Genomic DNA, 23,973 nt, shown 5'->3' with positions numbered 1-23,973 from the left:
ATTCGTTGCTGTTCTTCCTGGCGCTGCTTTATGATGGCCAGTAGTGTAACTTGTAAACAGTCATAAGATATGTAGGCTCTCATACCAAATGACTTGGAAAACTGTTACAACAATATCGTTCATGTTGGAAGCGTTTCCCATAGTATATCTCCATATTTAATGTAAGTGAAATAGAAGTTACACTTTTTCAACGTGAAAGTTACGTAACGAAACAATAGAAATCTATCGAAGTGTGCTTTCTCATTGCAAATCAAGCATAACTACGTAACTTTGTTCAGTCCAAAGAAATCGAAGTTACTGTCATCTGACTAATCCCAAAGAATGAAAGAGAACGCATCTGGCAAATTTAATGCCGTAAAGATGAAGACCCACCTGTACACCAACTTGAAGCATTAACTGAGCCCTATGAAAGTTAAGATGAGCGTAGCTCATTACGTCTGCGCATATTTTAAAGTGCTCTCACTACTCCACTCAGCTGCAATCATTGTAAATGTAAAATTCGTACCAGACACCGTCATCTGTAATAAAGAGTACTGGAGTGCAATAGTATTTTTACTGAACGTGCAAGGAACAGAGTTCAGTTCTTATATCCGTCAACACTTTCGTCAGCTATCGAAATAAATTCACTTTTGGACTACGTTGATGAAATTGGAAAAGCAAGGCCATTTAAACTGCTTCAAAAGGTATAAAGGTTTTCGTTAAACGAGAAACAGAATTGTCAAGGAGAGCTGTTTCAACCAACAAATTTTAGTTACAGACTCAATCATTTACAGACCGAAAAAAATCACCTGAGTAACTCAATCGATTGGCTAGCATGAGATAAACCTATTCTTACTTAGAAAAATCGTGCATTCTACGTCAGAATTCACATCGGACAAGTCACAAATGTGCGCGTCGACCAGACAATGGTTGAGTGAAACGCTACGTATCACTGGACGTACAAATCTGCTTTCACGTGTTGTGAACGTCTTCAAAATATTTAGAGCAGATACTGGAAACATTTTTGGAATACAGCACTAGTACAAATATGGAACACAATACGCTTGGATTTGAGGCAGGGCACGTAAATCCATGCAAAACAGTTTGATAATATCGCGCGACGCAAATCTATACAACATTAAATGACGTGCGATAACACAATAACTTTTCAAAGTGTAGCATTAATCAGAAGCTGAAATAACAGCGAGTCTAACTATTCAATCCGCTGAACGCCACATAGTTCTCGGTAACACAGACAAGCTTCGATTTTGCCTAGTCGTTTACTCTGGAAAGACAAGTTAAAAACAGTAACCCATATCACGATGATTCCTAATGTCAAAAGCGAAAAAAAAAGAAAAAAAAAAGAATACGACCAGCTTGGTGACACATGATCTCACAACCAAGTGCCATCAAGCGACCACCTTCCACTCTGCTGAAAAGCATTCCCTGTCATCTTCAAAGATCAGTATCTGAGTAAAAAGTTGACGCAGACCTCACAAATCATTAGCTTGGACAGTCTGTCACTATGTGTTAACGGTTACCGCTGTTTGGTGTCTCTGACAGAAGTCTGGTTACGGCGCCTTTCTACACTGCACAACAGAACTGAAGGATCACTTTTTCGAAACCCAGTGTTTCCCAATTGCAGCACATGAGTTTGAAATTAAGGTCAAAGGTGGGTACGATCTTCCACTCTAATGGTGGAAACGCCTGGCACCCTGCAACGTCATTCTTGCGCTCGACAGCGCTTTAGACTGCAAGAAGTCAACACAAGCTAAAATAAAAGGCCACAGCTAAGAAATTCGTATTACGGGTAAGGTGAGTTAATGATGTCACATTGGTTCTAAACCAAAATTCTGCCCAACTCCACAGTGGGCGTGTCACACTATGAGAAAGGTGTCACAGTTTTTTTTGTTGCGGTAAAGGCAACAAAGTAACGCACAACCAAAGTCATCGAAAACATTACGAAAAAAGCGCGCAAACAAAAACGCACTTGAAAATGGGACTCATTTCCTCAAACGCGTTGTGTGGAGTGTAAATAAAAGAAAATCATTACTGGTAGCAGAAAAGTTACGCAGGCTTTCAGAAACCATTTCTAACGGATCACATCAGGTACTCCGACTATATTCTTCCAGTGCTTCATACTGAGAGTTCTCAGCGACTCCAAACAAACTTAGAGCAATATGTCAAATATTTTCTAAGCTTTTTCTCTGTTACATGCCTAATTTCAAATATTTTACACATTTAACTTGTTTATAAATTTATCAGACGTCTGAAGTTGTTTTATACATGAGAGTTCGAATCTTTTAAACAGTCGGGGCTTTACGGGACCGAAGCTAAAACACGTAGGATTTTATCCATTTCCTAGCGAATTTGAAGCTGTTTGTATAAGTGAATAACGGATACAAAAACTTAGAATTTTTTAACGGAAACCTCGTGATCTCTTATGCGTCGGGTCCTTTCAGTATCAATATTAATGCCCAGAATAAATGATGCGTTGTTAATGGCTGCAGGGCTGTTACTTAGGCATCCTGCAATTAGATGGTCATTTGAGTGACGGGAATTCTCAAGAGGCTCCGTCTAATTCTATTTGTGGAGGAGATCGATGAGCCGGATACCGCCACGTCAAGGAGCCGAGATGCCACAAGATGCGAGGTGCGAGGTGTGAAGCATTTCAACGCGCCCAGGCGTGCAGCAAGCGACGCGGCGAGAGGGCTGTCTGCGATGCTTGGTGGCCGCGCCGACAGGGGGCAGGTCGGTCGTGGGACGGCGGCTGTTGTCGGAGCGCAGCCGGCGTCAGTGTTGGCTGCGGAAGCCTCCTGGCAACGGGTGACAACAGCAGGTGTTCAGCCGCGCGCAGATACTCTCACCTAGCCACGTCACCGCGGCAGGCTCAGGGGTGCCGTACGTGACTGACGAGGGAAAATTGCAACATCATTGTTTTTAGCTCCGTCAGTTCATACACTACATTCTGAGCACTGACTTTTACTTTCTACCATTCACTTACTGTATATCATCAATGTGAGTGGAAACGGTATTATCCCGCTATAATTTGCTCCGTTTCCGTGGTACAGTGGTGAAAATAATGTTGCTCTCATCAAAGTAGTTTTTTTTGGTGAATATTTGAAGAACAGATATGGTGACAATGGGTTGGTGATGACACATCGAACCATGGACCATTTTAAACTGCTACTGCTGACGTTGCAGCTACTGTTGCTTCCTTTCCTGCTCAGTGGTGAGTTACGTTTCATGGCGTGTAGGCCGTCCATGGTGTCCTAGATAAGCAACTTTCGTATACTTCTTATCAATTTGGATTAATGCAACGAAAGGACTTATTGTAAGGAATGTTTTTTAAAGAGTTATTTCATTTAGAGACATGTCTCTGGAAAAGTCAGTTATATACAAAATTGCAAGTCATCGAGAGAGTGTATCCGATTTCACTGTACGCTGTCAGACAACAGATTGCTAATTATGAGTGCCATCTTTCTCCCCTCATCGTTCGTTGCTGATGCGTCACGAAACTGGTTACAGCACTGTATGTACTGCGATTTACGCTTACAAATATAATGTTGCTTGTGGTATTAGCTGTAGCAAGCGAGTCATTCGATGTCGGTGAATCCCGCCAAACATTGTTTGCATGTAAGTAAGTGCCACACAAGCTACTTTAGAGAGTGAGATTGGTGGTAACTTTTTTTAACAGTGTCATGTTAATTCCTTCGTGTTCTACTAGTGTATGGTGCGTTGGTAGGACCACATTCTGTACACTTCTCTACAAGCTCAGATTTTTCTGATCTTACTAGCAAGATTACTACACGATATGTGTTTGGGAGTTAGTAATTTTTTCGTGGCCTGTAATGGAACACAAGATTTAGGAATTTCTTAGTACGACTTCGCTTTATGTAAAATCTTCCCACTCTCACATACAGTAATAACTGGTAGGATGTGTGTTCTGCATGTAGCGGCCGTCAGAGGGTAAATGACATACACTTGAAATTTTAACAAATCTCTATGTGGCATGTACCTCTTGCGAAGGTGGATTTCAGTGTGTGCTGAACTGTAATTATGGACTGATTTTGTATTATGTTCGTTAGTACTGTCTGATTGTTCATCGATGGTATAAAAACCAATACAAAAGCTTCCCACGTAGTGTATAAATGAGTTGGTTTCGATCTCTAGTTTTGCGAGGATTTACTTGCACTGCTTTCGTTCACATCTTCTACGTGTCTTTTACTTCTGAGTGTTCTTATCGAAATTTGCTCTGCAGAAGTAGGTCACACAGCTTCATGATATACATGCACCACATGTGTGATGTAAATCTGGTACAGTAGTGTTTGGAACACTTACTCACTTTACAGTACCCTATTAGCCTACTGAACTGCATGTTGTTGCCAAAGTACAAAAGACGACGCCTATAACCAGAAAACTAATATAGACCACTGGTTTGTGTACTAAAAGATACATTACAACAGTGTCAGCAGTGACCGATAACTATATTTTCAGTGTCATTATTGGCTTCGTTGATACTGCTGGAATTTGATTCTAAAAAATTACTGTTCGTAAATAGCAGATAGTTTCAAACACAACAGGTGTTTCTCATGATATGAAACATATGAAAGTAATGGAGAGGACGATTTCATATAATTTCAAGGTTTTTTAGTTTTAGTGAGTTGATAACGGAAGATTTTTTATGGCCTTACGACACTGCGTCATGTAAGTGTGTTCTTTCCTAAGTTTAGGCTACGCTCGGTGAGTAGTAACACCGACGTCTAACTGTGGAGAGAGTAAGATATTTTAACATCTGTGAATTTTATTGCAAACATTCAACATTGGGTACGTTTCGCAGCCATTGGCTACTACTAGCATGTGTTACCACAGAGTGTGTGAATAGTCTTACCTACAGTTGAGCATCGTAACGCTACTTCTGGCTTTGCAGGTGCCTATTTGTCCTGCTTTCACTTTCTTTGAAAAAGAAGTTGGTACTTCCCAAATTTCATATTTGCTCTTAGCAGTGATAGCGACAATCACCTGATGGTTCTGTTTCCCATCCATGACTCTTCGTTGCACTGAAATGGATTCACAATGTTTATTCATTAATACACTACCGTTTGTGGAAATTCCAACACCAAGAAGGAAGCGCATGAATGAAATTAATTTAATACCACATGTTAGGTACATGGCAAGTAACAAATGATCACCTTTTCAAATCTGTACATGTCCTTTGTGCCCTACTATTCAGTATATCGTGTGGCCACCTAGCGCTGCAATTAGAGCTGCTATACACCGTGGCATTCAATCAATAAGGCTATGAATACGTTCCTGAGGGATTTTCCTCCACGCAGTTTGTATCCGAGACCACAAATCCGTGACCCCAGTTACTGGGGGAACGTGACGCACCAGGTGCCGACCAACCACGTCCCAGACACGGTTGACCGACGACATGTCTGGCGAACGTGCAGGCCAGAGGAGCAATGGTACCCGTCGCTCTTCCACGAAGGCCTGTACATTCCTCGCAACCTGTGGCCGGGCATTTTCCTGTTGAAATGTGGCCTGAGGTGATGCCTGAAGCAGGGGGAATACATCAGGTTCCACAACCTCGGTTTGGTACAGGCTGCTGTTCAAAGTGCCCGCTTATGTACGAGGCGAGATCGGTTGTTGTAAACAATGGCGTCCCAAACCATCACATCTGGTGTTTGTCCGCTATGGCGTTCCACAATGCAGCTCTCCAGGTTGCGCTCACCACGGTACCGCCGGACACGTAAGCGGCCATCTCTGTAGGACACGTTGAAGCATGACTCATCCGAAAAGATGGCATGTTACCACTCAGCACCACAGTGACGGTGTTCACGTGCTCCTTGTGGTTTCTGGACAATGGAAGCCGATGTAATGGCAGGCGTGCAGCCAGTCTAACCGGCAGCAGACGTCGACGAACCGACGATGCAGACAAGTTCACACCTGTTGCAGTGCTCCAACGACGAGCCATCACTGTGGATGACGCTGTACGGTCCGTAATGGCCATGTGGACAAGATGAAGGTCATCCCGTGCGGTGGTCATATTCCATGGTCCACTTCCCGCTCGTCGCTGAGTACAACCTTCCTCTGTCCATTGCTTCCACACACTCATCACTGTCGTAGCAGCATGCCCTGTGCGAGCCGAAATGTCGATGTATGACAACCTCGTTTTCCGGAGACTGATCATTCTGTCCCGTTCGAACTCGCTCACATACCGATACGGCTCCCTCTGACGTCGACGAGGCACTTACTGCATTGTTTCCACCTTGTGTGACAGCTCTGCACGGACTACACTAGGTGCAACACCGACCCTGTCGGACCGGCAGGAGAGGGCTCTGCTCGGCCTACGTGTACCCCATCTCACTGCAAAACATATCCGTACTGCTTGCACATCCGTCGCCACTTCCACCAGGTGTGGTGCTATTCGGGTATTTGCTCCTCGGTGTTGCACTTTCCACAAACGACAATGTAATTAGGGCAACCAGTGTCATGAAATTTGTGTTCTGATTATCTGATACGAAGACTTAATGGTACAAGGCAATGAATTGCCTTTAACCACTATAATAGTAAGTATGTGCGACAGATTCTATCCTTAGTAGAGTGGACAAAATGAGCTACTATTTCACATTAATTATGGGAATGTAACCTATAGTGTGAATTTTTATGGCTTTGAAACATTTTAACATGTTACCTTTTTAAAACTGTGTTTCACAGGTATCGTAAACGATGATTTGTTGTAAATAACGGTCACAAACTGATAGAAGTTTTCATCTTTATTACTTAAAAACTGTTTTCAATCTTGGGGTCATTGTCCTGTACGACTTTGAAAATCATTCATGGAGTATATCCCAACGGTATCATCTACCAGAGTATGATATCAAAATTAAACTAATTGCACCATGAGAAACATAATTTTTTTTATTCCTCGTGTAAGCTATTTACAACAAAATCTTTCTGAACATGTGGTTCCCATAAGCAAATTTATAACTAAGTTTTTACAATGTCTTTACAACTTAAGGACTATTTTACGGGTACCTCTTTCTCAACAAATTTTTTGCTATGTCTTCTGATGTGCGAGGAACAAACAGTCTTGAGGGTAGCCGATCCACATGACTCGAAATGTCATTTCATGCTTGGACTGAAAGCGAATTATTACTTTACGGCGAGAATACTGATCGCAATGGAAGGATACATCAGTTGCGGTAAATTCTGACATTCAAGCACTACCGTCTTACAAAGCTCTGAAGAGGTGTCCCGTACTGACCGTGTGCTCCAACAAAATGAACTAATAATCGCTGCCAACAAATAACGTCTCACAGGTACACTTTGGAGAAAGCTACGAAACTATTGAGACCTTCATTGGCCTGTAGGAGGCCTGAGATGATCCCCGCAGTACCCAAACTTCTCCACATTATCATTTCTGACCCCAGGCTTCAATGATGAACAAAATTACAAATCTCGTGGAACTGTGTTACTCGAAGAAGTAGGACAACGGAACACCTGAAATGAAACCTGAATCAATTGCGTCGAATTCTCTTCAGCGAGAAGTACAGGATTTGTCTTAAGCCTGAGTAACGTCATAGGTAAAAGTCGCGGCGCTCAGCTACTACTTAGTGTCCCACGGGTTCCGTTTGGTCTTGGTTGGTTGGTTCATGGGGAGTATGGGGACTAAACGTTTGGCCTTCGCTCGGTCGTATTTTGGGTGCTATGGAGCCCGGATGTGGGGCGTTTATCATCGCTATCGAAATTATTTTGAGGGATTTACAATACCTGGTAATGAACCACCGACCTACTGACTAGGAATAATCCATCTCCTCCATGAGACAGGACTCAACCGATTGGAATGACATTTGAAAGACCTGCGGTAGCTGATGACGTGAACTGCTCTGAGCACGCTTGCTACGAGTTGATACCTCCAGTGGTTAGTCAGAGGCACCGTCAGACAGGGTTGAGCAACAACGTCTCTTCCGCCATATCCAATCACAGTGCAGTGTGTTAGCATAACACTACCTAATGTCATCCAACAAATTTTGATCTCACAAAGGTGTTAAGTTCATTATCGAAGAGACGGCCTATATTTTGATTTGCGATATTGTTTTCATTTTACAGTGATGTATCTTCGTCTGTTTCATAACGCTTATTTTTGCATTATGAGCGATCCCTCCATCTAAGTTCATACACGTATAGATACGCAGGTAATACGAAAGAGAAAGAGAAAGAGAGAGAGAGAGAGAGAGAGAGAGAGAGAGAGAGAAAGGGGGGGGGGGAGAGAAAAGACGACTTTTTGAGCAGTTGATCTGAACAAAGCTAAAATTTTCTCAAAATGATTGATCTTCTCTCCGGCGAAGTTACACTAATTGTGTTTACTTCTAGAAACCTGTTATTAATAACAGAGCAGGTGTTCGACTTTATAGAAAATTGTGTGTTCTTGATATTGAATAAAAGGAGGAATGTAGTTTCGAGAGGCGAAAGGAACGAAACTCCACGGAGTACGCTTACTATTCATTTGATGAACTGTAGAACCATTCACTATACTATATTAGCTGTTTCAGCGCTTCTTCCGCAGTTTTATGTGCGTCTGAAATTAATGCGATATAAACATACATTGTTATAGTCTTCAGTCCAAAGACTGGTTTGATGCAGTTCTCCATGCTACTCTATCCTGTATGAGTATCTTCATCTCCGAGCAACTACGTCCTTCTTCATCTCCTTAGTGTATTCAGCTCTTGAACTCCGTCTACGATTTTTACCCTCCACACTTCCCTCCAATACTAAACCGGTGATCCCACGATGCCTCGGATTGTGCCCTACCAACCGATCCCTTCTTCTGTTCAGGTTGTGTGACAAATTTCTCTTCTCACCAATTGTATTTAGTACCTCCTTAATTGTTACGTGATCTTCACACCTGATCTTCAGCATTCTTCTGTAGTACCACATTTCGAAAGCTTCTAATCTGCTTTTGTCTAAACTGTTTATCGTCCATGCTTCGCTTCCATACATGACTGCACTCCGCACAAATACTTCCATAAAGGTCTTCCTGACTCGACGTTAACAAATATCTGTTCTTCAGAAACGCTTTTATTTCCATTGCCAGTCTACATTTTATTTTCTCCCTACTTCGTCCATCATTAGTTAATTTGCTGCCCAGATAGCAAAACTCATCAACTACTTTAAATGTCTCTTTCTCTAATCTAATTCCGTCAGCATTACCTGATTTAATTCGACTACATTCCATTACCCTCATTTTGCTTTTGAAGACGTTCATCTTTTATCCTCCTTTGAAGACACTGTACATTCCGTTCAGCTGCTCGTCCATGTCCTCTGCTGTCTTTGAGGTTTGCCGATGACACTGTAGTTCTGTCAAAGATTTTATTTCTTCTCCCAGTACTTTAATTCCTATTCCAAATTTACCTTTCGTTTCAGTTACTGCTAGCTCAATTTACAAATTGAGTAACATCGGGTATAGACTACAACCCTATCTCATTCCCTTCTTAGCTATAGCTTCCCTTTCGCGCCCGTAGACTGTTATATCTGCCGTCTGTTTTCTGTGCAAATTGGAAAGAGCCTCTCTGTATTTTACCCATGCCACTTTTGGAATTTTAAAGATAGTATTCCAGTCATACTTGCACATTACATCTTAAAAGGTCACAGGTTCATGCGGCCTCTCCGCGTCAAACTCTGTTGCTTCAAACACGCACACACTTCTGTGTGTTTGTGTTTGCGCGTACGTGTGTATGTGTGTGTTTAATTTAGACACAAAGGACGAAAGAGAGGTATGAATGTTAGAGAGTCAGAGAGAGGGAGAGAGAATGAAAATCCCTATACAGGGTGCATCACAATTAATGGCGTAAACGCACACAATAGAAAGCGCACGATACTAGAAACAAAAGAGTTTGAGTTAACATAAAAATGCATACTATAAGAGCTGCGAGAAATTTTCATCTTTGATACTGTGAAACAAATCTCTTCTACTGCAATTCATTTGCTTTCCATACTTTGAAAAGTGATAATATGGACCAAAACAAGTCCGGTAAACATGGGTTATAAAATGCATTCCTTAAGAGCTATGAGCACTTGTTCATCTTTCCTACTTTGAAACATAACTCTTCTGATGATCATGTGCTCGTATGCGTTTTAGAGCACATGTTTCCTAGACATTTTTTCCTATTTTGGTCCATACTACCAGTTCCCAAAATATGGAAAACAAGGAACTTGCAGTATAAGAGATTTGTTTCGCAGTATCGAAGATGAAAAGTTGCTCGCAGCTCCTAAGGTACGCATTTCCGACCCTGTGTTTACTGAGACATTTCTGCTTTAGTATCGTGTACTTTCAACTGTATGCGTTTACGCCATTAATTATGATACACCCTTTATAAGTACGGGGTTATGTAGGTTTTTCAATTAGTCTGCCACTTGTTACACTGTTTGCATATTAAAGATACTACAGTACACTGAAGTATAACTTTTGTCTGCTTTGTGTCTTCAAACGATTATGTGATGAATGAAAGAAATTTCATTGAGAAATGTATCACTTCTACATACGATACCGATATAATCACTACAGGTATAAGAATGGTACCTGTCTAACAGAAATAGAGCCTCGGCGAAGCATCTGTTTGTTGAATTTCACTACATTGATATTTATGACGTTTTAATCGATATTGCCATCAATGATTAAGTCGTGCTTGAAACAGAAGTAAGGACCGTGATGGAAATCAAAGCTTACAATCTTTCGATTATCGCAAGAAACATTAATTAATCTCCACGGCCCTCTTACGGATTGTCTGGAAAGATGTGAGTAACGTTAATGGTGAAATCGTGTTAAACATAAACTGCCTATGCGTCCATCTTCTTCCACCAGTGCAGTATGATTATGGACTGACAACGACACTGCATCGAGAATCATTCGGACACGACATTTTGTGAGCGCATTGAACATGAAGCCATATTTAATTAAAGGCACCCTCTACTCATTTCTATGATAGATTCTTCGACTATATTGAAAATACACCAGAAATCACTATTCGAATCAGTACCTTAAGGCCCATTGTTATTTTAGTCAAACTCTCGTATTTCCTCAGCTGTGTCTACGTAGTTAAATAATGTACTCTCAGTTATTAGCTCCAAGTTAATCTGCCATATAATACAAAGTGTTCTGCAAACGAGCACCGAAAAATTACTATGATTCTATTTCTTTATATATTACAGTCTCACTCATTCCCGCCGTTACCACATAGCTGAGTGTTCATCATGGAATGTTCACATGCAATAAATTTATTATGAGTGTCTAACTTCTATCATCCGTGTAACGTGAAAGTATGCCGCCATCGTAGTTCTTCTAGATACTGCATACGAATAAGTACATAATGCAGCTAGCCCTGGATTAAGATCACAGACACTGATTCATTCACCAGTTTAATCATGCCTAAATCTAACAGAAAATACCACTATTTAAAGTTCTGAGAAAAAAACATCCACTTCGCACAGAATTAACCAATATGTGTACTAATTTACCAGTGTGACGTCTACAAGAGAGAAATACGACAAAGAAAAGCAGACGTCAATTGAAAATTTTCTCGCAAACGCTTAGTGTGATACATGTGTAGGACAGTACGTTACTACCGTTTGAAACAGGCACGCAATTGAAAGGTAAGACATGTTCGCTGTTAACAGAGTATCGCATGTTGGTTCAGATTAAACTATTACGGTATCCAACAAAAACTCTCGAGGATCTAAGTAAGCTTGAATGTGCCACCAAGAATCATGTTTACGGTATCGGTTCAGAGACACAGGTAAGGTTCATAGAAGTAGAGGAGAAAAACCCCAAGTCCGATATGAGGGCAAAATTGACTGATGGGATGCTACTTTCCGCACGAATGCTGTGTAAGAAATTAGAGCTAACTTAATATGTTCATTTTCACTGTCTAGCAAAAATAAATAAAACAAATAAAATAAAATAAAAATAAATAAATAAATGAAAATTAGGACCCAATGAGGGGAGAGAAAACGAAATGTAACTTCACAGGTTGGGAGGATACGTGATGTAATTTTAGCTATAACGATATCGAATATAATTTCCAAAGAACTTGACAGTATGAGCTAACGTGTCAATATGACGCTGCATCTACTCTGTCCTGCTAGTGGTTGGGAATGGAGTTATAAAGCCACTGTATGAGAAGCAAGCTCGCCCACAGCTGTTCTCGCTGGTCGGTGATATCCAGGAAAATTGCTGCGAAACATCCGAGTTGACGTCCCACATGTTCTATCAGGGACAAATCAGGGGACTTCGCTTAGCAGAGGAGTTCCTCAACATCACGCAGACGGTTCACCGACACACGTGCCTCTGCAGACGAGTTTTACCCAAATGAAAAATGGAAATGTGATACTGTCACACATGAGAGGCAACACTTAGGAAGCAGGATGCCCATGACACGTGGTTGTGCGGTCACTGTTCCATCAGTAGCTGTTAGCCATGTCCACCCTATACCATGACGCCCAGAGTGACATCGCTGTAACTGTCCAAACTTTCCAAAACATTTAAAGAAAGGACCTCACTCACGTTGCCGCCATGCATTCCCCCCACCTGCTCATGGCAGCACTTTAACTGCAGACTTTTGTGTCATGGTATTAATACGTGTTGCGGAATTTGTTTACCTTTTGTAGCACTGGTGTTCTTACAGGGATTGTTTGGCGTTAGGCGTTATTACCAATTTATCGGCTTCAAATGGTTCAAATGGCTCTGAGCACTATGGGACCTAACATCTGAACCCTAGAACTGAGAACTACTTAAACCTAACTATCCTAAGGACATCACACACATCGACGCCCGAAGCAGGATTCGAATTTGCGACCGTGGCGGTCGTGCGGTTCCAGACTGAAGCGCCTAGAACCGCTCGGGCCCAATGACAGGCAGTTATCGACTCTGACCGCTCTTCATGTCTTCGGAAATGTCACATCACCGTTTTTGGTGGTCATGGTTTTAATAGTAGCCGAGGCGAAGGTCGGTAATTGCCTGGTCTGGTTGCTTGTAGTCACTGGCTGATGGTGTCATATGACACAATGTTGCAGCGAATCCATTACTTGTTCTCTGACGGCAGACGCAGACGTAAAGGGTTTACTATATGTCTCGTGGACAACAGGTAGATACTTCCTTTTGGAGATCAGGCGCGGTCGACCAGAACCTGCCCTCATTTTGGAACGCAGTCCAACATTTTCCCACTGCCGTATCTAAATGGTCCGCAAATCAGAATACTGCATGGTTGCAAAACAGTTAAGATCCTTAGACGCCAGGACGGCGTCTGGCCCAGACGGTATCCACGTAAGATTTTATGTTGGCTATGCTAGAAATATAGCAGCATTGTCATCTATCAGAGGTCATTGGAACGTTAGAAAGTTCCACGGGACTGGTAGAAGGCCCAGGTCATACCAATCTATAAAAAGGGTAGAAAATGGGATGCTCATAATTACCGACCAATTTCAATGACATCGATTTGTTGTAGAATCATGAAACATATTTGCGGACATAATGACCTTTCTAGACTGAGAAGCTCATCTGCAGAAACCAGCGCGGTTTTAGGAAACAGCGGTCATGCGAGACACAGCTGGCCCTCTCTGTGCATGATATACAACAGGCTCTAGATACCGGCTCCAAGGTTGATAACATATTTCTCGACTTTCGAAAGACGTTCGACTCAGTTCCGCACTGTCAGTTGCTACAAAAAAAGCGCTTACGGTCTATCCGATGACATTGGTGGTTAGATAGAAAGTTTTCTAACAGACATGGAGCAGGATGTCGTCCTGAACTTCAACAGAAACAAGCGTAACTTCAGGTCTGCCCCAGGGCAGCGTAATAGGTCCTCTGCTTTTTACGATTTACATAAACGATCTGGCTGATGGTATTGACAGCGGCCTTAGACTGTTTTCCGATGATGCTGTAGTCTACAGGAAAGTAGTATCACACGAAAGTTGTGAACAAATCAATGAGGATTAGCATAAAATAAATGCGTGGTGTAATGATTGGCAGTTATCTCTCAGTATTAGAAAGAGTAACCTACTGCGTATAACAAGGCGAAAATCCCCATTCATGTATGAGTACAAAATAAATGCCCAGTCCTTGGAAGCGGTAACGTCCGTCAAGTATCTGGGTGTGACTATTCGAAATGATCTCAAATACAATGATCAGATTACACAAGTAACGGGTAAGGCGAACTCTAGACTACGGTTCCTTGGTAGAATCCTGGAGCGATGCAGTCCTGCAACAAAGGGAATAGCTTACAATACGTTAGTTCGCCCAGTCTTGGAGAATTGTTCGTCTGTATGGGACCCTTACCAGTTGGGTCTGATTCAGGAGACTGAGAAGGTCCAAAGAAGAGCGGCAAGATTCATGACTGAGAAGGGGCTGCGCACTAAATTCCGAAATCCCATCTTCACCGAAGATGAAGACCATATATTATTACCACCAACTTTCAAATCGCGCAATGATCACTATTCAAAGATAAGGGAAATAAGAGCTCATACAGAGGCGTTCTGACAGTCGTTTATCCCTCGCGCGATCCGCGAGTGGAACAGAGGGGGGAATAAGACTTTAGCGCGAATTGTGCCGTCGCCACACACCGCTTGTTGGGTAGCGGAGTATATATGTAGATGTAGATGTAGATGTTCGACAATCCGGTCAAATAGAGACCTTCAGTGACGCCCCTTTCAAACTGTTAGTTGCAGGCCATGCTGTCTCACGAGACTATATGGTACCTCAATGTCGCTGACGGTCATCACTCAACGTCTGATGCTGTTCACGCCCCTTATAAGCCCTAGCCTACACTAAGCACGAACAAATCTAACTGAGTTGTAACCGTACTACCAGGCACAAAGAATTGCAACTCTGATGATGAACATACCTGTTGATGGTATGTGTGTATAGGGAGTTACATTGAATCTGATGATTTCTTCTGGGTGCTTTACTTTGTTCGTCAGGCTGTGTAATATCCCGCCACTCCAGTGATGTGGAAACCTAGAGAGTGGCGGGAATATCAATTTTCGCTGCTAACGCCGCTGTCGGTTTCCACAACTCCAGAGGAAACATCAAACATCACAATGGGAATGGTTCTTCACCGCATCAGGAAAATAAATACAGGGCTCAGCGACTGGATTGGCCCTTAAGTCGCTGTAATCCAGGGAAGACCAGCACTCCCCCTGTCATTCCGCACGTACGTACCTTCCTCTCCAAGCATTTTATACCAACTCATTTACTTCCTACACTTTCCCCTCTTGGAGCACCTTCGGGGTCCAAAACACTAACCGCAGAATCCAGTCAAATGTTCAAAAGTGTGTGAATTGCTAAGGGACCAAACAACGGAGGTCATCGTTACCCAGACTTACACAGTACTTAAACTAACTTAATCGAACTTATGCTAAGAACAACACACACCGATGCCCGAGGCAGGACTCGAACCTTCAGCCGGATGGGGTCGCGCAATCCGTGCCATGTCACCTCAAACCACGCAGCTGAATCAAATCGCGGCACACAGTTTCCTGCTCGTTAATTACGAATCAAGGTTCTCTGCTGCACCACTAAATCCATTTCTCACCTTCCATGCATCTTAATTCCTTATCCATCGTCATGAAGGTCCACAAAACCCCGTATTCGTACTCTTCAATTTATCTTGAACATGGTCATTTTTCGTGCACTACCAGCATCATCGTTCTAGCAGTATTATCATTATAAGTAATTATAATTTAACTATGTTATAAAGTTACCTAAAAAATCAGAAAACATGTGCGACGAAGTATGTTTTAAAAACCATTTATTTTCATGTTCTTCTTACACATATGTAAAAACTTCTATTAAATAAATAAAACCATTGATTAATGAGCGGTTATTATCCACTACCCCTACCCCCGCCCCTCCCTTTTATGAGGAACTTAAATAAAAATAAAGGCACTCGTGGTCAGTTACTCTACCTCGGCCAACGACATACCCAAGCAGGCGAAACGGAAAGTGGTCAGCACGCCAATGACATTACATTGCTTAAGCGCTGCCACGAACTAAACGTGATTGTTAAGGTAACTCCTGAGATTTCTATACGAAAGCCCCCAGTGGTGTAATATCAGCAAGGTGAAAATTAAACCTAACAAAAGCCAAGCAATTCTGTTCGCTACTAAACTCGAACTCCCCAACCGCCAGCTCGCAGGAGATCACACAGACTTGGCATGATACGACTCAGTCACATGGTACCTTGGATTTACCTTGGACAAGAGAGTAAATAGCAGATGAAGCATGACCAGATAGGTCAAGTTACAGCTCTTCAAGTGTGATGCACGGTCAGACAAAGCAAAACTGACGTATTGGTGAGCTATCGTACTTTCGACCGTTTGGTGTGGTTCAAAGTGTGATGACGCTGATGCCCGACGCACATTTGAGACAACTACAAACCCTGCCAAACATACTATTAACAGTTGTACGAATGCTTCTCGCTATTATGTGAGCTCAAAAATTAGGTGAAATTTAGGGCAACCATAAATCTACCAACTAATTCAGATCCTACATGAAAACAACGTTTTCGCCCCAAGATCTAATAAAATTCATCAGACCAGGAATTCCAAAATCCACAGAAGACTAAAGATGACTTTCACATAACTCTTCAGCAACTGACACACATTTACAAACTAGGCACACAGCAACACTATACACATATCATATCCCCTCACTTTTATAATCGATATACTAATGCCAGAACAGAGAGGGTAACAATGCTCTGTGGAGCGCCTGTTGTTTATGTCGCTAATCAGCACTTCTTATGTCGTTATTGAAGCCTCGTAAGTCGGCTCTGAAATACCTGGCCTCTGATTTAGAGGACCGACTGTACATCGGCGTGTACCAAGGGTGGCTGACACTAGATAGCTTCATCGCTCTCCGTGTACCACCGGTGAATCATGCTAGATCTTCCCATCGGTCGACATGTAACACCGGCGGATCACGATCTACTTTACCAATTGTGCTACGAGCCATAGACTAACTTACGATGTATTACCTCTCAGTCAGGCGCTACAAACAGGTGTGAATACGATTCTGATTGGCTCCTCAACAAGAGATATTTCTGAGAAAATTGTTATTGAATTAGTGTAAAATACGTTTATGAGACTTCTTGTTTTAAAGGAACGGTCTTACAGCAGTTTCTAAATCAAACGTCAGTATATTAAAGTATCAGCCTAGAGCATTCGAAAATAACGGCCGCCCCACGACGAGAAATAGGAAAAGCAGAGAAGCCAGATAAAGGAATGAATGACAGTGCGCACGGCTCCACAGCGAGAAACAATTCTCAGCTCCGGCGTGAAAGTGTTAGTATGATTCTAACTTCCATCTTTGGCACAGTTTAGCCCACATTACTTGTAGCGTGCCATCTGCTTTCTGCGACCTTTCCGGCCACCTACTTAGCGTCGTTTTCCAATTTCACAAGCTGCGTTTCTCACAACAGTGACCTGTCTAGATTTTCTCAGCCACGGTAGTCCAAGACGGGCCCCCGTTTTTGGTGCGTTGAGGGTGCAATGACATCGTTTCTGCTTCTGTGAAAATGCATATATTGTGGTGACAGACGATCTGCTGCAATACTCTTATAGGATCACGATTCTAACATGCTTTTACGAAATACTAATCGATACCTTTTTGTTACATTATTTTCGGATCACTTGCCGTAATGTCACAGAGGGAGAGCGACCGCTGCTTACTAAATGTTTACAGTAAACTGCAGTTCGATTACAAATCCGGTTTCGGAACTGAACATATGCCAAAAAATAAAACTACTTGTACAATCACATATGTATTACAATGGCTACATTAATTACATGTTAAATTTGATCTTACCCGCACGTATGAACTGTATTCATCATCATCTCTAATGAGCAGTTTCCGACAAGGTTTCGACCGCAGTCTTCAAGTAGCAAGTCTTTTCGATATACCTGGGAATTATGACACTGTTTGTGTACATCTTCAGTATGTTCCTTCAATACTACGTGTTCCCGTTTTAGTAAATTCTGTCACGTTGCATTACAATTTATTCATCAAAAAGCAGTATACAGGTAACCTATTCTTCATGCTGGAAGACTGTGAATCGAATTGGAAATTTGAATGATAATCTAATGCTCCACCGTCAGTCCTGTGATCACAAATATGTATGTTGTGTGACAATCGGTTTGGGTATCCACCATCAATCTTCTCACTAAAATGCACATTAAATTAATAAAATTCCGTCTTCAATCATACCGTTGATCATGCTTTGAAGGCTACAATTCTGTAAAACCTGCATGGATAATGATAGAATACCTAACGACCATTAAAAAGCACCTGCAAACAAAACTCGCGATGCATATAACAATTTAACAGTGCCCATGATGATACAGTTACCCAATTCACAGCGCTGTGTACTGACAATGAAATAATTGATAGTTGACTTGGAGCTGTTGTTGGTGCAGCGGTGTGCGTTACTCATGAATCCGTAACAGCGCACTACCAAAAAAACTTTTGTTTCCACAAACGAAAGCTTTTAAACTCGTACCGCTGCAAAGGGGTATATTTGCAGCATTATTCCAGGCCGATTATCGCCGTAAAACTAGTCCTCTGTAACAAACGTTTTGTTTCTGGCCTACAGATGAGAGTGAAATCACAATATAAACTGTACAACCCGCGCCAATATGAACTTAATTATAGACTTGTCTTCTCCATTTCCATTGCTGGAGGTACCGCGTAAAATGCAACTTACGTACGTTAGGTTTTTGTCGGTAGCTTCATGGTTGAGGTGCTCGGTATTTTATTTACAAGACACAAACGCTTCCCGTACACCACGGATCAGTGACTCAGTCCGAATCTCGGTAAGAATGGATATTCTGGCGTCACACTTTTTAGGAGAATCTTCATTGAGTATGTGCAAACAACCATTTGCTACGATCAAAATGCAATGGGCTTTGATGCTGACCATGTGTTTTCGCAGGGTCGAATCCTGCCTCAGGCATGGATGTGTGATGTCCTTAGGTTAGTTAGGTTTAAGTAGTTTTCTAGGGGACTCATTACCTCAGATGTTAAGTCCCATAGTGCTCAGAGCCATTTGAACCATTTGACCATGTGTTGACGTGTCCAGTAGGCTTCCGTTTCTGTGGTATGACAACCAGACCAAGGACAGAGGGTATAACATTTTTAACTTGAGCCACACTAACAATATGCAAACGGAGAAGTTCAGATAACACAGTGCAGTTGCACGTAACTGAAATTGAAAAGGGTAACACTCAACAGGAAAGCTAAGTTATAACAATTAATACAGTCATCAGTCTAACAGTACTATAGCGTTAATTCGTTAGCTGTTATTCGAATTTTATTTTTACGTAGAATATTTGAAACACGTGCGGTGGAAACATTGAGACGCAACGGGCGCTAAAGCAACAAATTTTTCGTAATGAATGACTAACAGTCTCCATGTTTCCATATGTGTTTAAATCCATGTAATACGATAGTATTAACTCAGAGTGCTTAAATATGTGCTAACACATTAACAGTTAAAATGCGCTGACACACAGTGGCGTTACGTTTCGTTTAAACCAACTTTGCTGTCTGAGGCCATACCTGTAACGTCGCTAACAATGTCAAAAGCACATCTGTAGTTTTAAAACTGACACTACGAATTAACTACAACGCAGTAATGCAGAACTGCTAATGCGCAGGTTTCAAAAGGGTACCAAAACGTGAACACAATTAACTAATTTTCTATTATTTACAGGAATTTAACTGTTACATTGTATATGATAATTTTGAATAATAAAGTTAAGTTACGTGAGTACTCAACCTGTCACATTACAAATGTAACACAAAATCGTCCAGTATGGCCACATTTAGTAGTACTTTATCTTTAGATTTTTGATAACCCACATCAACTTACATACTCCGAAAGCCACCGTACGATACGTACCACGACTAGTCATTTCCCTTTCTGGTCTATTCGCAAATAGGAGGAGGAAAAAATAAGTCTACATGCCTTCGTATGAGCCCTAAGATCTCTTATGTTCGTGGTCATTAAGCGACATGTACACCGCTGGAAGTAGAACTGTTCTGCAGTCAGATTCAAAAGCCGGTTTTCTAAAATTTTCCCAATAGCGTTCCTCGAACGAATATCGCCTTCCTTACAGGTTGCATTTGAGCTCCAGGTGCACCTCCGTAATACTTGCGTGTTGATGGAACCTACCAGTAAAGCATCTAGCATCCTGCCTTTCAACTGCTTCGATGTCTTCCTTTTATCCGACCTGATGAGGATCCCAGACACTCTAGCAGTACGCAAGAAGGGTAGCACTAATGTTCTAGATGCGGCCTCCCTTACAGATAAGACACACTTTCCTAAAACTCTCCGAATAAGCGGAAGTTGACCACTCCCCTTCCCCGCTACAGTCCTTACATGCTCATTCCGTTCCATGTGATTTTGTAGCGTTACTGAGACTTTTTGGATGTGATATCCACCAGTTATGCAAAACACCGTTTTTCTCAGTACCTAAACATGTTTCGGCACCACCGGGCCATCACCAGTGGATTTTCGTTTTTATTTATTCTGCAATGTGAACATGTCTGTTAAGTGATTATAAAATTATGTACATTTTTAGTTCAAACAACAGATCATTTATTTGTGTAAATACCTTTACTTTTGGTGTACATGAATTTTCTGAATCACTTGTGTTAATTACTACAGGTAGCTTGTCATCTGCAACCAAACGATGTTGATAAGAAAGTTTTTTGCTGAGAATTAACCTATCTAATACAATGTAATTTAGTTTTTCGTTAAGTTTTCGCACCTATTTTTTATTTACTTACGTTTTCGTGTGGCAAGCACTTCCATTCTCCACATCATGCTGAGATGTGATGCATACGTAACTGTAACAAGTATTTTCCACAAGTAACACAGTAAAACATTTTTTCACTACACCAGAAAATAGTGTGATTGTGGTTTGTTATGTGTCCCAGGCCAGTCACTGTTCATTTGTTCACCAGAGAGTTCGGCGCCAAATTTGAATTTTGTTTGCATTTTATCTTTGTGTGTGTGTGTTTTCTGCGTGCTCCCTGGCACTGACTGGCAAGTGTTGCATGTATACATAGGACAAACATGCAGAAAGTTCAAAACAAGATACTCAGAATATCTCAGAGCTTTAAAAAGCAACAGCTGGCATTTCGAGAAACCCTGAAGTCTTAATAGATATCCTACCATTCTGTCCGTTCTTCTTGTCAGAGTTTTCGATATTTCCTTTCCTCTCTCATTGTGGGCAGAACTTCCACATTCCTTATCAGTCGACCTAATTCTCAAATTTCGTCTGTAGCAACACATTTCAAATGCCTCGATTCACTTCTGCTCCCGTTTTCACACAGTCAATGTTAAACTATCATAAAATACAGTGGTCCAAACGTACATTCTCAGAAATATTTCCCTCTAATTAAGGCCTATGTTTGATACCAGTACTCCTGGCCAGAAAGGCCCTTTTTGGAAGTGCTAGCGTGTTTTTGATGACCTTCTTGCTCCCTCCGTCATTGGTTATTATGCTGCCTAGGTAGGAGAACACCTGAACATCTACTTCTTTACAGTCATCGTGATGTTTGTCTTTCTTCGATTCACTCCCAATCAAAATTCTGTACTCATTAGATTGTTCATTAATACAGCAGATGCTGTAATTCTTCTCAAGTTTTCACTGAGTATAGCAATGTCTTCAGCGAATCTTATCACTGATATCCTTTCAGCCTAAATTATAAATCCACTCTTAAGCCTTTCTTTTACTTCCATTACTACTTCTTCGATGCACAGACTGAACAGAAAGGGCGAAAGGCTACATCCCTTTCTTACACCTTTTTTAATGCGAGCACTTCGTTTTGGTCTTCTACCCATTCACTATGGCTTACCTCTGTTTTCCTTAGTATTTCGAACATCTCCCATCATGTTTGAAATGCTGGGGATAATAGAGCCAAGCTGTAGGCAGAGCCGAGTAATATACAACATTCACAAGAGCCAAGAGGGAATGACGTTCGTCAGTAAAAGGAACGAGACAGAGTCAACATTTCATGTATATAGGAAATAATTGTAGAAGTACTGCAAATGAAACAGTTTGCAAGACCTGTAGTTTCGACGATGCTCAGGCAGACGTTGTAGTGTCCCATCAGCTGCAGACATATCGGTACGTTAATCCTCTGCCTAGCAGTAGTGCTGCGCTCTTTCAAACTACGGTCCGGTGCTTTTGGTGCACTAAATATATGAAGTAGTAAATGGTGAAGTTACCGGTAGCACCGATATCACACATAGGGATTCACACATAAATGAATGTGTAAGAGCGAAAACTTTTCTGTGTTTAATTGTGTGCTTTGTATCGTTACGAATTATAAACTATATTTTAAACTAACAAAAATTAGTTGATCACGGACCTTCTGCGCTTTTACGTAACCAAAGCAATTGCTTGTGTTACAAGAACAGTTTACATTCACAAACATAAAAAATACATAAATATCGTTACCTTGTACTCAATAAAACCCACTTTGTCATGATTAAAGGCTAGAGTTTCCTTTTGTTATTGATAAATGTCTACCTCTATGACTAACAGAAAGGTGTTTATGTACGTTTGACGAAGTACTGAAGCCATGTTCGATGTATTTTTGTATTACGGTTTTTATTATTGTAACTTTTTGTTGAGAAAATTGCATTTTATAGCGCTATATCATAAATCGATACCGTTTTCTTCATTTCTACTGTAACATCCCTTTCCTCCACTTTACAAATCAACAATTTTCGTATGAAACCTGAATTCTATAGTGATCAATTAAATTTGGTAGTAAGTACTGTACGATTTTAAAAACAGACAGGATGATAGCAGGGCAGAAAAAAATGTTCCGTAGGTTATGTGGCCTTCTATATGGCTCTAAACAGTCTGTAGACGATTTAGCGCTTCCAGTGTTTTGGAGAACGAACAAGACGCTGAACGCATACGTAAAGAAATGGATCCTTAACATCCGATAGGAACGCTTAACTGACTAGGCTACTAGGAGAACTACAGTTGTCTTCGCTTACCTTTGATAACTTACAGTAAACTACGGTAGAGTTAGAACTGTAGCTAGGAGTGAATGGCTTTCCGAACACGAATCTTTTTAGAAAATTCTCATAATAGCCAGCAAAAAGGTTGAAGAGGGGAATTAAATTTCAGGGAAGAGGATACTAATGATAAGATTTGGTGATGAGGTTGCTGTCCTCAGCGAATGTGAAGAATTGCAAGATCCTCCGAACAGAATGAGCGGTCTTACGAGTATAGAAAATAAATTTAGAGTAAATCGCAGAAATACGAAGGTGATGAGAAGTAGCAGAAATGCGAACAGCGAGAAATTTAACATCAAAATTAATGATCACGGAGTAGATGAAGTTAAGGAATTCTGCTACTTACGCAGTAAAATAATCCTTGACGGTCAGAGCAAGGAGGACATACAAAGCGGACAAGCTTTGGCATTCCTGATCAAGAGAAGTCTACTAGCGTCAAACATAGGCCTTGATTTGAGAAAGAAATTTCTGTTCCATGTACTTTTGAAACACAGCTTTGTATGGTACTGACTATGGGAAAACCAGAAAACAAGAGAATCGAAGCATTTGAGGTGTTGAAGAGGAACGTTGAAAATTAGACGGGCTGATAAGGTGAGGAATGAGGAGTTCCTGCGGCGAATCGGCGAAGTAAGGAATATTTCGGAAACGCTGACAAGAAGAAGAGAGGATCGTGGGACATCTGTTAAGATACCACGAAATAACTTCCATGGTCGTAGAGGGAACTGTAGAGAATACAGACTGTAGAGGAAGTCAGAGACTGGAATACATCCAAGAAATAATTGAGGACGAAGGCTACATGGGCTACTCTGAGATGAAGCGAAGAACTCGGGGCGGGCCGGATCAAAGCTGTCAGAAGACTTACTATTAAAAAAAAAAAAAAAAAAAAAAAAAAAAGTAA

At 41.4% G+C, this 23,973-nt stretch overlaps 1 protein-coding gene across 2 annotated transcripts in view; it reads left to right on the top strand.

Moving 5' to 3' along the window:
- The first annotated feature begins 2,790 nt into the window (after positions 1 to 2,790).
- The window catches only part of LOC124625153 (zwei Ig domain protein zig-8-like), a 155,061-nt gene continuing 133,878 nt past the window's right edge, over positions 2,791 to 23,973 (top strand). For both annotated transcript variants that reach the window (XM_047149151.1, XM_047149152.1), the window contains exon 1: positions 2,791 to 3,211. In XM_047149151.1, the coding sequence (XP_047005107.1) occupies positions 3,133 to 3,211 (79 nt within the window). In that variant the 5' untranslated portion in view covers positions 2,791 to 3,132. The remainder of the gene's footprint in view (positions 3,212 to 23,973) is intronic.

This window comes from Schistocerca americana, chromosome 1, assembly GCF_021461395.2.
Source record: "Schistocerca americana isolate TAMUIC-IGC-003095 chromosome 1, iqSchAmer2.1, whole genome shotgun sequence".
Taxonomy (NCBI): domain Eukaryota; kingdom Metazoa; phylum Arthropoda; class Insecta; order Orthoptera; family Acrididae; genus Schistocerca; species Schistocerca americana.
This window is presented reverse-complemented; position numbering and strand designations above follow the sequence as displayed.